This window comes from Bos indicus, chromosome 24, assembly GCF_029378745.1.
Source record: "Bos indicus isolate NIAB-ARS_2022 breed Sahiwal x Tharparkar chromosome 24, NIAB-ARS_B.indTharparkar_mat_pri_1.0, whole genome shotgun sequence".
Classification (NCBI taxonomy): Eukaryota; Metazoa; Chordata; class Mammalia; order Artiodactyla; family Bovidae; genus Bos; species Bos indicus.
In genome coordinates, this window is record NC_091783.1 from 41,847,835 (window position 1) to 41,862,973 (window position 15,139).

Here is a 15,139-nt window from a genome sequence, read left to right on the forward strand (position 1 = left end):
CCAGTTGTTAGGAATCCATGCTTTCACAGAGTTTTATTGAATGGTTTCAACATGAAAAAGCACACTTAGGGACATACTAATCTAAGATTTATGATTTTTTAAAATGGTATAAAGTTATCTCTAATCTATCTTACACCAGCTACTGTTCACCTACCTTATTTTCCTATCTCATGTAAAGCATGAACTCAAGACAGATGGCTAAGGTAACTCGGAGAAAAAATAGTGTTCATATGAATGTTAGTAATGAGTTTTTGATTGAACATTTAGAATACATCCAATTTGTTATTCTTTTCTTCTATAAACTGAGTATCACTTTAGAGTATATTCTTTTTTTAGGAGGTCATTGCAGGTATAGAGGAACATAATTGATTTTTTCTTTTTGATCTTAATCTTACTGAATTTACTTTTTAAAAATTTTTTGGCCACTCCTTCATGGCACATGGAATCCTAGTCCCCTAACAGGGATCTAGCCTCCATCCCCTGCATTGGAAGTGCAGAGTCTTAACTACCGGACTGCCAGGGAAGTCCTCAAGCATATTCTTCTTAAAACATTGTGTTACTAAAATGCAGTTAAAACCAGAAATCAAGAGTTTGCAAATGAGAAAATAAAAGAAAATTTTTTTTCCAAAATTTTAAAAGTGTTTTAAGGATAGAGATGTATTTTTTATTTTGCTTCTTCTAATTACTAAACTGTACTTTTTTTCTTAAAACAACTTCTTTCTTTAAACCGTTATAAGTATTTTAATTTAAGTGAGAAGTACATTTATTATATTTAAAAATTTGGTATGCAGATCAACAACTATTAAAACAGCAGTTGTGGTTCCTCATTAATTCTGAGAACCAAAGCATACAGAACATTATTAGGAAAAAGAATGTATTTCAGGAAAAAATAGATTTCTCCAAAAGACCTATTTTGGGGTTTATAATAAATTTAGTAAGTTAGGTGTAACACTGCTAAAATGGGCTTTATACTAATTGGATCATTAATGAAATGAAAAGTAAGAAAATAATATATTAGGACTATTAATAAAGGCTGACTTTAAAAATCTTGGAATTTTTTATTTCTGTTATGTAAAATTTTGCAAATATCAACAGAATGGACATTTTCGGAGCTATTGAGTTTTGGGTGATTTGTGGGCAGCAGTGAGTAATGCAGGCCCTTTGATTTTTCCAGGCCTTAGGATTCCAATTTGTCCTGATTAACTTAAAGTGGCACACTACAGGATTGTATGCCTCAAATAATAATACAGTAATATATAAATAGTATCAAACTTTTATTCATTTCTTGAAAGTTACTAGATCAATAAATGCTTATCTCCTGGAGTAGCCTAACTGCTGGCCACATCTACCTGAGAAAAACGACAGTATTGACTACTAAGCCTTGCCTTCTTGCACTCATTTTGCTATTTTACATTTGTTTACAATTTTTATTAATTTATTTATAGTTTTGTAGCTCTTCTCTACACTGCAAACCTGGATCAGTAAATCCCAGATATTGATACAGGATTTTCCAGGAAATAGATGCCTAGACAGTTAACCGGCAGCTCATCTCACAGGGCCACTTGAATTAATTCCCAGAAATGTCCTTAAGGAAGGAGTAACAGGCATCTATGTTTCTTTGACCTATGGAATCCAGTTCCATCTGAATTTTCTGGCTCATAATGGGGAATATTGCCTCCATTGCCAGAGATTTGCCAAATAGCTAAATCTGAGAACTGGCTTTATGGTGGATCAAATCTCTTTGAAAAATTTTTAGACATTTTTGAATCTTTGCAGGATCTCTATTAATTCCCCCAGCCCCTTCCCACACACACATAGAATCTTTAATTTTGCTCAGTTTCAGCTTTGATTAATAGTCTTCCATGTTCAACTATCCTATAACTGCAATAGAGTGATTTGGTGTTATTTTTCAGTAATTACTCTGTGTGATGTGCTTTGTCTTAAACACCTCCTTAGAAGATGTATAAATTATTAGTGGAATTAGGGAGCTAATGTGAAGGAATATTGCTATACAGGCTTAGGAATAATTGAATAAGATTAGAATGAATGAAGGAGTTTCAGAGATGTAAAACTAAGGAATGTTTGAAGTGTTATTTAATAGAATTGATCGTTAAAATACAGATCTTACTAGGACTAAATTTCCAAATGTTAATTTTCTGAAAATTATACAACTAAGATGTTTTCTCAAAAAGCATTCAGAGAGAAAATTGCTTATATAATAAAACCCTAGTGCTCTTTTGTCTGCCTGTTGCAAGTTTCTCTGTTACTCTTGTTTCTCATAAACATGTATCATCTATTTTTAAAAAGTCTCCTTATGCTTTACTTTTGAGTGCTTAAATTTGTTTCAGATTCTTACATATTTATTAATAATTCCAGAGAAAGAAGGTCCAGAAAAGAAGAAAACAAAAAAGGAAGCTGGAAATAAGAAGTCCACTCCAGTTAGCATTCTCTTTGGTTACCCACTCTCAGAGCGAAAGCAGATGGCACTTCTTATGCAGATGACAGCACGGGACAACAGTCCAGGTGACACTCACCATCATTGAGTACCTGTGTGTTTGTGGTTTTCTTCACATTGTAGCTTTGTCTTGACAGTTATTTTTAACTACTTTAAATGTCCTTTCTTGGATTTAATCAGTTTCTTATAAATTTATAATCTTAACATGTGTTTGTGTGACAGTTGTTTATTGTCTGTCTCATCTGCTAGATGAAAAGCTATACAGGAGCAGGGATCTTGGCTCTTGGCAGACATTCAGTAAATGTTTGTCAACTAAAATGAGTACAGTTGACCTTTGAACAACACAGGTTTGAACTGAGTGGGTCCAGATACACATGGATTTTTTTCAGAAGTAAATACTATACTGCTGCATAATCCATGGTTGGTTGAATTTGAAGATACAGAATTCTGGGTTTGGAGGGCCAACTCCAAACTTTGTAAGTTGCACACAGATTTTCAAATGTGAGGAGGGTGGGTACCCCTGATCCCTGAGTTGTTCAAGGGTCAACTGTAGTTTAGAATTGGATCAGTCCACATGAGAAATCTGTTGCAGAACTGTGTGTGCTTTTACCTTACTGCAGAAATTTTTACTTCAGTTTCTGTAAAGCTGCTTCTAGGTTTATAGTTTACTTTTATAGTTATACTTTACTTTTATAGTTAGCACTCTATTGTAAGCTGGTAATCTTATCACATGCTTTTCGAAGCAAGAGTATAGTTCATGTTTTATTGTTTAAGATCTGCTAAAATTTATTTTGGGCTTCCGTGTTGGCTCAACAGTAAAGAATCTGCCTGCAATGCAGGAGACACAGGTTCGATCCCTGGTCTGGGAATATCCCCTGAAGAATGGGATGGCTACCCACTCCATTTTTCTTACCTGGGAAATCCCATGGGTAGAGGAGCCTGGCATGCTGCACTTCACAGGGTTGCGTAGAGTCGGACACTACTTGATGACTGAACAACAGCAACAACAAAATTTATTTTCAAAAGAAAAAATATCTGCAGTGTATTATGTAAATTTATTTCATGTTTCATTTCACATTTCCATTTAAGATATTGTGCTTCTTGTGTGTGTGTTTGTGTGTGTGTTTATTCAAGTATCAATAGTTTGCCCTCCAGAAATGATTAAAGATGGCTTACCGGCAGGATAAAGACAAAGAAGGAACAAACAACCAACTTGCTCATTTATTAAAAGAGTTTAAAAGGTAGATAAGGTCCAGACCGCTGGGCTGGGATAGTTACTACATTGAGCAGTGAACTTAGTTATACATTCTGGTAGCTAAAAACAAGAGTTTTAAGTTGTATAAAGTTCTCATTGAGCAATGCAAGAAGAAAGTAAATCTCTTTGGAGAAATCTTTTTCTTTGGGAAAGAAAAGTTCCAAAAATTTGGAAGAAAAATTCTTTTCTTCAGGGCACCTTTGTATAACACTTGGGATAACATGACAGACCCTGTGGAAATGCATTGACAAGAACACAATTTTTCTAGTGAACTTTTCCAGTGTTGGCTCTTTGTTATTAAAAAATGGGACAACTTGGTAAAATTCTTGGAGTTTCTATAGATCATAGTTTCCATTGAAACGTAAGTGTATCTATATCTTTCGCTAACAAGAGTGTGTTAGAACTTTCTTTTTAAAGTGGGGCATGTTGGTTATTCTTCCACCTTTCCACCCACAACTTGGGGAGACTGGCCAAATCAAAGTTATTTACAATGTTAAACTTCATATGTTTCTGAACATTTGAAAAGTGTTAACTTTGACTCAGATTTAATAGCTAGATGGGAAAACTTTTGTTTCTTAAAAGTGTTATTTAATACTATGAACCTCTATCCTTAGAGTAAATTAAAGAATTAATACAGTAAGGCAAGAAGCTAAAAATCTTTCCTCATTTCCAATAACCTCTCCCTTTAAGCTGCAAGCCCTATTCATAATTTCTTCTCAGTTTTTTAGATATAAACATGTAAATGTATCTTTTATTGCTGTTTGTTTTTAAATATAAATAAGATTAATACTGTAATACTATTCTGCACTTTGTTCTTTTCATTTAAGGGTATATCGGTCCTCCTTATTAATACATGTATAGAGGGGAAAGCTTTTGAAGTATCAACCTGTTTGCCAGCTGATAGATACGGTTGTTAAGGTTCATAATCTTATCGATTATATAACTTACCTCCCACGTTTATTCTGATTGCCATTATGGGTATTACTACTGTTATTTTGTCTGTGTTATATTATTTTGGTATGGCTGAGAAAATTTTGTATGAGTTAATTTCTTGCAAGTTGTTTGAATTTAAAAATGCCTTTTTAAGTTCAATCACTAATTTCCTAAATAAATAATTTGACTATAAATATTATAATAATCATGTATTCACTCAACAAATGTTGTGTAAGTACACTGTGTAACAGGAAGTCTTCTAAGCAGTCGAGATACAGTGATGAGTTAGACAAGATTCATGTACTTCTGGAGTGTACGTTATAGAAATTCATAGATAAGAAACTGTTACTAACTCAATGTACTTTAAAAATCAAAAGGTAAACTTTAAACTTTTTTCTTACTGAGAAAAGAGGGATAATACTTTAACATTCCCATCGTGGCAGTTTGCAAGGAAGTCATTATATGATGCTGAAAAATTATTTTCTGTAGACTTTTTTTTTCCTTAGAGCTGTTATTTCTTTTAAATAGTTGTAAATTTTCAGAATTATTAACACTGTACATATGTCTTGAATCCTTAATTAATTAAGAAACTATTTTTCGTTTTGTTTTTTTCTTAGTTCTGAAATGGGGAGGAGAGGACTTTAAATGTCACGCAGTTTAACTTTCTTGTTTTTGAGAGAGAAACTGGAACAAATACCAAAAGATAGAAATCAAAGCAAAACACTTTTTTTCCCTCCTTTATCAGCTCATTTTTAAAGGCCTTTTTCTAGACTGTTCTTATTTCTTATGGATCATAAGCTTCATTTCATACTAAAATAATCTATGACTTTAATTTGTACCTAATATTGAAATACATACTGTGAGTCCAGTACTTTGAGTAAGAGGTGTAAACTCTAGCCTTCAATGTCATTTCATCTAGGTCTTGAAATAACATCATAACATGCCATGAAAAATGGGTTTTTTGCAGTTTATCCAATTATTCATTGAGCAAGTACTTTCAGGGTAGAATTGACAGAGTGAAACATTTTTTTCTTAGTTGGCACATGCAGTATTTGATAACCCTAAAGGAAAATCTACTCTGAGTCATTATCAGATTATCCAAGTCAAGTGTCAGATTGTTTGGGTGAGAAGGTACTCCCTCAGTCCAAGAAATTAGCACATTACCTGTAGAAACCTTTACATGAATGTTACAAAATATTTAGTCTAGAACTTTAAACTTTTCTCTTTCTTACAGATTCCACACCAAATCATCCATCGCAAACACCACCAGCCCAAAAGAAAACTCCCAGTTCCTCATCTCGACAAAAAGATAAAGTTAATAAAAGAAATGAACGTGGTGAAACTCCTTTACACATGGCAGCTATTCGAGGAGATGTAAAACAAGTCAAAGAACTAATAAGTTTAGGGGCAAATGTGAATGTGAAAGATTTTGCAGGTAAGACTTGTAATTAAAGACATACTCAGGAACTAAAATTTTGAGGTTGTCACCTAAACAGACTCTGATTACAATTTAATCAACATTCTTTGTTCCTCTTTCTGAAATAAAAGTGTTCTAAAAGTATACTTTAAAACTATTTTGGAGTTTGTACATGAAACCCTGATCCACGTCAGTAATCACTCAAATTCTTAAATATTAAGCTTCTGTATTATCTGGCATATTACCATATAATTTTTTATCTAATTTAGGATAAAATTTTTATCCATTTTTTTGAAAATCAGGCAAATAACCCTCCAAAAGAAAGATCCCTGATCCATTTACACTCCCATCAAGAGTATATGGAAAAAAGAAAAAAAAAAGTATATGAGAGAGCCCTGGGTAGGGGAAAGAGAGAAATTAGTAGGAATTTGGGATTACCAGTACTCTTGCCTGGAGAAGCCCACTGATGGAGGAGCCTGGTAGGCCATAGTCGATGGGGTTGCAAAGAGTCGGACACGACTGAGTGACTTCACTTTCACTTTCACTTTTGGGATTAACATATACACACTACTGTATATAAAATATTAATAGATAAGAATCTGCTGTATACAGGGAACTCTGTTTACTATCTTGTATTATTGTAAGACCCTAACAAGCTTATTTTGCCCTTTTATACTCTTCTTATTTATAATTCAGTTGATTATTATAAATTATAGCTAGTTTATATTCATTGGGTAAGCTTAAATGTTAGTTTAATACTTTTGTCAAATAATTTAGCCCCATGGGAAATAATGGGGCTTCCCTGGTGGCTCAGAGAGTAAAGCATCTGCCTGCAATGTGGGAGACCTGGTTTTGATCCCTGGGTCGGGAAGCTCCCCTGGAGAAGGAAATGGCAACCCACTCCAGTATTCTTGCCTGGAGAACCCCATGGAAGGAGGAGCCTGATAGGCCACAGTCTACGAGGTCGCAAAGAGTTGGACACGACTGAATGACTTCACTTTCATGGGAAATAATATTATTGTGGATGAACCTTCTGTAAAATTAGTGGTTTTCTTAGGTACTTATTTTCAGTAGCTTGTTCATCATTCCTTTTTCCTTGTATTGTGTACATTTAGAATTACTGTATCACACATGGGTATATTAAAAGCGTATGTGTTGAATTAGTAGAAGTGTACCATATGTTCAATTAATATTGTAACTTTAGGTTGGACACCACTGCATGAAGCTTGCAACGTGGGATATTATGATGTTGCTAAGATACTGATAGCAGCTGGAGCAGATGTTAACACACAAGGATTAGATGATGACACTCCACTCCATGATTCCGCTAGTAGTGGGCACAGAGATGTGAGTATGACAGGAGGAGCAGTAATACACATCTTCAAAAGATACATTTAACCCAGAGTAATTTAACTCACTTCTTAGTTGTACAGTCTGGTGTCATATTTCATTCATTGCCTGACCAGCTCATTTGTGTTTTATTTTCCCATTTTCTACCTTCTAATTGCTAATTCCTATTATGAGTTTAGCATTATCTTTTCATAAAATCTATTTAATTTGATAATTAAGCAACTTGGCAAAATTTTTATTTGAAGGGCCATTCTACTGTCGGATAATTAGATATAGAGATTAAAGCATATTTTACTTATAAAAATTTTACACTGTCATACCTTTTTTAAGACATTAATATTTAATGATTCCTTTGTATATAACAACTGTTCTTGAATTTTAGCTGACATTATTTATTTAAAGATACTCAGATGCTTATGTATATAATAAGACGATTTAATCAAACTCGATTATATATGCTTGAAAATTTAATGGCATCTTTAAATACCATGTTTGATTTGTTTTGATGCAATATTATGACCCATGCTGGGTTTTAAATTCCATTTGCATTTTCAGTCTCTGGCAAAGTCTCTACCCCATCTTTGTTGTAATGAAGCTTCTGTTTTAAGCATGTTTAATGCTTAGTTCCTGGAGAAGGCAATGGCACCCCACTCCAGTACTCTTGCCTGGAAAATCCCATGGACAGAGGAGCCTGATAGGCTGCAGTCCATGGGGTTGCAAAGAGTCAGACACGACTGAGCGACTTCACTTTCACTTTTCACTTTCATGCATTGGAGAAAGAAATGGCAACCCACTCCAGTGTTCTTGCCTGGAGAATCCCAGGGACGGGGGAGCCTGGTGGACTGCCGTCTGTGGGGTTGCACAGAGTCGGACACAATTGAAGTGACTTAGCAGCAGCAGCAGCAGTGCTTAGTTCCATTACTGTAACCTGCTTATAGCTGAAGCAGATCAACCTAGGCCACTGTTAGCTGTGTCTAAAGCAAAGGATTCTGTTCATCAAAGAAGTAGTTTCTGTTTTTCACTTAATTTTGACTTTTATTGACATACTTGTGCATAGTTTAGAAAGTTGAAAAGTATTACTTAGCTCAGAAAAATACCTAAATTCTCCCTTGTGTCCCTCCACCCTTCCCAGTACCATTAGCCAAAAGCAGCTGTTGTGTTTCTTCTCTTCATTTCTAACAAGGTGTAAGCTATTTTGCCTTATTAAATTTTAGTCTCTAGTTACTGACTCCTGCAAAGGATTTTAATATATATTGCTGCTCTGAGACTCACAGAGTGTACTCTAATTTTATTTTGCCTTGGATTTTATTTATTACCTTGGTTACTACTCAGCCTTGTTCTAATTTTTCTTATTTAGTTCTCTGTGTAAATATATATTTTGTATTTCCTTACTCTCTCTTTCATAACTCTAAAATGCCCTGAATAAGGTCAGACACATCCATCAGTTCATTGTTTTTGAGAGTATCTTTGTATACAAAATATCTTGTATCCTGCTTCAGGTGAGACTAGCTGCCCTAGATCTGTGGCACAGATGCTGTCCAAGGATTTCTCTTTGCCGTGAATTTCATGTGGGATTCTCAGTCTCTGTGAGATTTCCAGTCTCTGGCTGGAGTGGTTGTGAATTTGTGAACTACATTGCATTAACTTCTCACAGCAATATTTGTGTGTTTTCACTTGGAGATAAGTGTTGTAAATGATTCATATGTATTAATCACTTTAATCATCACAGTAAATGAACATCCTTTGGTGTCTGTTGTGGAAACTGTATGACCCACTACATTCTAGTACCTAGTACCCTTAGCTTCTCCCGGAGTTTGGCGAAACAAAGACACATGAGGTCACATTGGTCTGAGACACTCCTAAGTTTATTAAACTGATAAGAGTCCAAGTTAAGGGACTAAACAAGATAAATACCAATGTCTTCTTAAGAGAAAGTGAGGTAATGATATATTAAGCTGGAAGAGCTGTTCAATACACTGTCTCTGCTCTCTGGTGAATAACACAGGACATGTTTTCTAACACCCTAGCTCGAATTTTGGTGTCATCTCATACCTTTCTGCTAGAAAAATCCCCCTTAGTTTTTTCATTAGCAGCAAACATTCTCAGCCTTATTTTCTTTTTTGACACAATAAAAATGTCAGGGTCATGCTGCCTGCCTTTTAAAAGCCGCTTTAGTTGAGAAAAAAATGAAATTTGTGAAGATAGATACAAATTCAGTTCTGGTCTGGCCAGTTTGCCATATGTGTGGTCTCAAGTTACTTTTTTCCTTTCAACTTCCTTTTTCTCATCCATAATAAATAATACCTATTTAAAGGGGATATTTTGAAGGAAAAAAAGACACTGAGCATATAAACCTACCTTGAAATCTAAAATGTTACGGAAATTTCAGAGGTCAGAGATTAAAAGGCTACTATTGCTATTTTTCAAATATACTCAAATATTTTAGAAACTAAAATTCAGAAATTAAAAGTGCCATTTTCTCACTTAAATCTTTCTAAAAGACTTTTTCATAATTCTCAAGTTCAAATTTTGAAGAAAAATAATAATGTTATTTTTCCTAAACTGATCCTTACCGTTGTTCCAGTCTCATACATACCTATGGGATAAGCCCTTAACTATATTATTTTTCACTCGTGTGCTTTTCTGTTTTCTGTATTGAATATTGAGTCTCATACATACATAATTTGTATTCTGGGTGTGCTGTGTTAAATACTGTATTCACTTCCCTTTTTTAAAAAAAGGATTATTGATAGTTTTTCAAACATGAATAGTTTTTCTTCAAATGTTGCATAAAAAGATCTCTTGATTGCTAAATGTAATGTTAAAGAATTATGCCTTATGAGTAAGACATGTTTCTATGAATACAAGTTTCTAAATATGCACATTGCTACAAAATATTTCCAGAAGCTGACCTTTGAGCTGATGTACTTACAAGGATTCAAACACTATTTCCAGTCTCTTTCCAGAGGGAGACTGGCATGCTGTTTTCAAGAGACCTTTGCTTTTCCTCCTACCAACATGCCTAGGATAGTAGGAGTCATAATTCAGAGCTGTTGAGGGCTATTTTCTCCTTATTCTTTACTTGTCCCCAAAGAGGAGGAGGGAAATGAGAGCCACCAAAAGCTCATTTGTGTTTATCTGTATCATATGATTCTCCAGCAAAGAATTAGATTTCTTCCAATGATACTCATGATGACTACAACCATCCATAAGACATTTCTAAGGTGAAAAAAATAGAAAGATAGCAGTTCTGTCCTAAATTATTTAGATTAAGAGAAGATTACTTTTCTTAACATAGCTTCAGTTCAGTCGCTCAGTCGTGTCCGACTCTTTGCCACCCCATGAATCGCAGCACACCAGGCTTCCCTGTCTATCACCAACTCCCCGGGTTCACTCAGACTCACATCCATCGAGTGACTCTTAAAAAAGCTCTTAGAAGTTAATAAAATGATAACAGGACGAAAAATACAGTATTGAAGGTTAAAGATAAAGTTGAGAAAACCTCCCAGAAACCAGGAAACAGACGGAGGAGGGGAAATGAGAAGAAAGATTAATTCAGGAGATCCAGTATCTTAAAGAGTTCTTAGAAGACAGAACAGTGAAAACACAGGACTTTATCAGATATAAAAGCAGGAATTTTCTCAGAACTGAAAGAGCAGGTGTCTTCAGATTGAAAGGGTAATTGAATGCTCAGCATGAATGTTAAAAAGATCGAGATCAAAATTCATTATCCTGGGATTTCAGAACCATAGGGGCAAAGGACGTCTTCCAGCTTACAGAGAGAAAAAGCAAGTTCCATGTAAAGGTAAAAAATCAGAATGGCATCAGACTTTTCAATAACAGCACTAGAAGCTAAAAGATAATGCTCATGCCTTTGAAATTGGAGGGAAAACTATTCTATGTCCAAAGTAAGTATTACTCAAGTGAGGATAGAGTAAAGGTATTTTCTGACATGTACCAAAAAACTCTCAGATTATTTAACCATTTCTCAAGAATCTCCTGGAGGTAGTGTTTCAACAAAACGAGGGCATAAACCAACAAAGAAGATATGATCTAAAGAATTCAACACAAAACTGAGGAAAGGGTGTTTCTAGGATGATAGGATGAAGGAAGATGACAGATGAGAAGCAAATCTAGACAGCAGCCAGTCCATTTTAAAGTAAGTGAGAAGGCTTGGAGAAGGACTTGAACAGAAACAGTGGTTGTGTGTGGAACTGAAGGGGTCTGTGCTTGTAGCAGAATGGGGGATGAGTTAAAGATAAGTATGTAGAACACTGAGCAAATGAAAAATGAAGATAGTTAACTCTGGGATCAGATGACTTGTGTAAGAATGAAAATTTAGTCATTGTATGCTACTTGGTTCAATATTTATATTAATCATAATACACACAAAATAATATGACTATTTTGGAAAGTTAGGAGGAGGGGGAATGATTATGTATAGGAGTACAGGGGTGCAGTTGGTAAACGAGAGCTGAGTCCCTGTCTTCCATTGTAAGACAGTAGACAACACCTAAAACTGAAAAATACGGAAGCAGCATGCTAGGTATGATATTTGAGCATTGAAGATAAATATCAGGGACAATTGTTTTTCACTAGCACCCTTGAATAGCTATTTGATCTTATTAAAAAATGCAACTTGATGAAAATTAATAAATAGGAAAATTGAACATTAACAGTTGATCATGAAAAAAAAAAAAAAATAGTTGATCATGGAGAAGGGAGTGGCAACCCACTCCAATGTTCTTGCCTGGAGAATCCCAGGGACGGGGGAGCCTGGTGGGCTGCCGTCTCTGAGGTCGCACAGAGTTGAACACGACTGAAGCGACGTAGCAGCAGCAGCAATTGATCATGAGTTATTTGTTTTCTTTTTGTGTTCTTACATTTCAAATGTTCTGTTTTGATGCTTTATTCTTCCATAGCCTAGAAACAATTTTTCATTTTTATTTCACTGTGAATCATTGTTACTCTTAAATACTTTCATTTGTTAGAAATTCCTGATTTGTAGCATCTTGTTTAATGTTTTTTGAAAAAGATGTGCTATACCAGAAAACATCATAGTTGTGTATTGAGAATACAAAAACGACAAAGATTTCACATAAAGTTTATGGTCTAGGACAAGGGCAGAAATGTGTTAATAAATTATAGTACAGATTTACCTATGACAGCACACACTCATGTCACTGGAAATAAAAGCTCAAAGCAAAAGAGATGTCATGGAAGCAGAATTAATAATACTTCCCACCTGTCTGACGAGGAATATGAGTGAAACGGACTTCGCTGGTGGCACTAGTGGTAAAGAATCCTCCTGCCAATGCAGGAGATGCAGGTTCGATCCCTTGGTCAGAAAGATCCCCTGGAGAAGGGACTAGCAACCCACTCCAGTATTCTTGCCTGAATAATCCTATGGACAGAGGAACCTGGTAGGCTACAGTCTATGAGATCACAAAAGTGAAGGACACAAATTAGTAACTAAACAGCAACAATGAATGAAAAACAAGAATCAGTGATGGCTCCCATCGTTCTGGCTTCAGTGACTGGGTATATTTTGGTGCTAGTCACTAAGAATAGAAAAGATAAAGGATAAGGGTGCAAGTTTAATGAACTCTGGGACCAATTGGGTTCAACGTTTGTATTAAAATATAATATATCGAAATTTGGTTCTGAAGCTGAGGAAGAGGGCTAAGAAAGAATGAGCATGAGAATGAAAATGGATGGATGGATTGCATAATTGTCATCTCATTCAGAGTGGGTGGTGAGCCCTCCAGGGAGATGATGTAGAACAGAGTATGAATCAAGGACAGAGCCCTGGGGAAATCACCTGTGGCTTAGATATTCACAGATATTAGAAGACTCATTTCACTGGACTGATGGCAACATAATTGTAGGTGGAAGGCTGAAGGGCCAGTAAGAAAGAAGTAGTCTAAGGCTGCAAGGGTAAACACTGTCCAGGAGCTTGACTGTTAAGAAAAGAAGAGAGGTTTAGGTGGAGGAGAAGAGTATAGGCTTAAACAGTTTCTTTTTTTTTAAGTCTGTTTCTTTATTCCCATTATTGTTTTAAGGCAAAAGAGAAATGAACTAGAAAGATTGGTTTCTAGAAATAAGTCAATCAAAAAAGGTTTTAATATAGAAAAGAAGTGGAATAGGAAGAAAGAAAGAAACCAAAAAAATGAAATGACTAGCCAGGCACATCTTGGTTTGTGGAGCCCAAAACTTACGTAATTTGTGGGGACAGGTTCTTTAAGAAATGAATAAAAAGATACAGGGCCATGTAAGGGGATCATGAAAGTCAGAGACGTTGCATTTTAAGCTTCATTAATTTTAAGTAATCTCATATCAGTTAGTGATAGTTTACATCCCAGGGAGATGGAGAAAAGAAGATTATTAAAGAGCCTTGGTGTAGGGCTGGTTGCCTTAAACAGGGGAAGTACTTCTTTTGAGATTTCCTGTAGCCTGTACATTGCAAGAGGCCAGGGAGCTTGTTACTCTTGTTCATTGATTTATCTGGAGAACTTGATGTAGTCCTTGTTAAAGGTACTTAGTAAATATTTGTCAAATGTTTGATGAAACAGATCTCAGAAAAATCATGAGATTCGGTACTAAGATAGCCCAACCTCAATTTTAAGGAGCAACTGTCTTGGTAGTAGATGCAGTCAGAAGGGGATGGCAGTGAAAATGGAACTTGAGAGTAATTATGATTTAGAATAGATAGTGGGGAAGGAGGCGGAATAGATGGAGCAGGAGGAGACTGTGTGTATAATCGGGAGAATGGTTGAAATAATGCAGTCAACAAAAGGACTGAGTCTTCCTACTGTTCAATGTTGCAGATTGTGAAACTGCTGCTTCGTCATGGTGGAAACCCTTTTCAAGCTAATAAACATGGGGAGCGTCCAGTAGATGTGGCAGAAACAGAGGAGCTGGAGTTGTTGCTGAAAAGAGAGGTGCCTTTGTCTGATGATGATGAGAGTTACACAGGTTTGTTCCACATGGTCTCTGTTCACCTGTTTACATGATATTTTAGTAGAATGTTGTACTTCTGCTTTGTAACACCTAGCACTCTAGCTGTTCAGAATGGTGAGTTCGGTAACCTCAGTTGAGGTCCTGTCTCCACGTCCTCCGTGTAAATGGGGTCCTGATGCTCTTGTCCTATTTCTGTGATTTCTTTTCCCCACAAATTGCTGATGTCAGAATCAAGCCTGTTGCAGACTCTCTCCCCATTAATAGTTACCAGCACTACTACACACTGCCACTGTTAGCTGTACCACGTCTGAATTCTTTTAATCCTTTTATTAATTAGAGCACTACTCACCAGACCCTTCCTGGCATTGATGAGTCACCTTTGCATTTTTATTTTTGTGTTTAGGTGGTTGAATTCTGGTCATTGTTGTAAAATTGCGACACAATTTTACAATCACAGTTTTTAAAAAGGGAAGATCCAAGAAGAGTATTTCAGAAAACTTTTGGCATACTCAAGAGTTTTTTTAAAAACCGATAAGTAAAAAACATACCTGCTCCAGGACTGGTTTCTGTCGTGGAGGGGGGAAATAGTTATAAAAGATATTAGATCATTTAGCAAGGAATATGGACAGTAGATTAGTGTTGTTTCAGTGTAAATTCACGAAGTTGGCAACTATGCTATAACAAATAATATCTTTATGTCTTGCAAAATACCCTCAAGTATATAGGGTAAAGAGCCATTATATATGTAATTTACCCTCATATAGTTAAG

The 15,139-nt window shown here is 35.5% G+C and overlaps 1 protein-coding gene across 5 annotated transcripts in view; it reads left to right on the plus strand.

Moving 5' to 3' along the window:
• The window catches only part of ANKRD12 (ankyrin repeat domain 12), a 99,095-nt gene that overhangs the window by 56,449 nt on the left and 27,507 nt on the right, over positions 1-15,139 (plus strand). For all 5 annotated transcript variants that reach the window (XM_070778936.1, XM_070778938.1, XM_070778939.1 and 2 more), the window contains 4 exons: positions 2,377-2,523; positions 5,878-6,078; positions 7,265-7,407; positions 14,238-14,385. In XM_070778936.1, the coding sequence (XP_070635037.1) occupies positions 2,377-2,523; positions 5,878-6,078; positions 7,265-7,407; positions 14,238-14,385 (639 nt within the window). The remainder of the gene's footprint in view (positions 1-2,376; positions 2,524-5,877; positions 6,079-7,264; positions 7,408-14,237; positions 14,386-15,139) is intronic.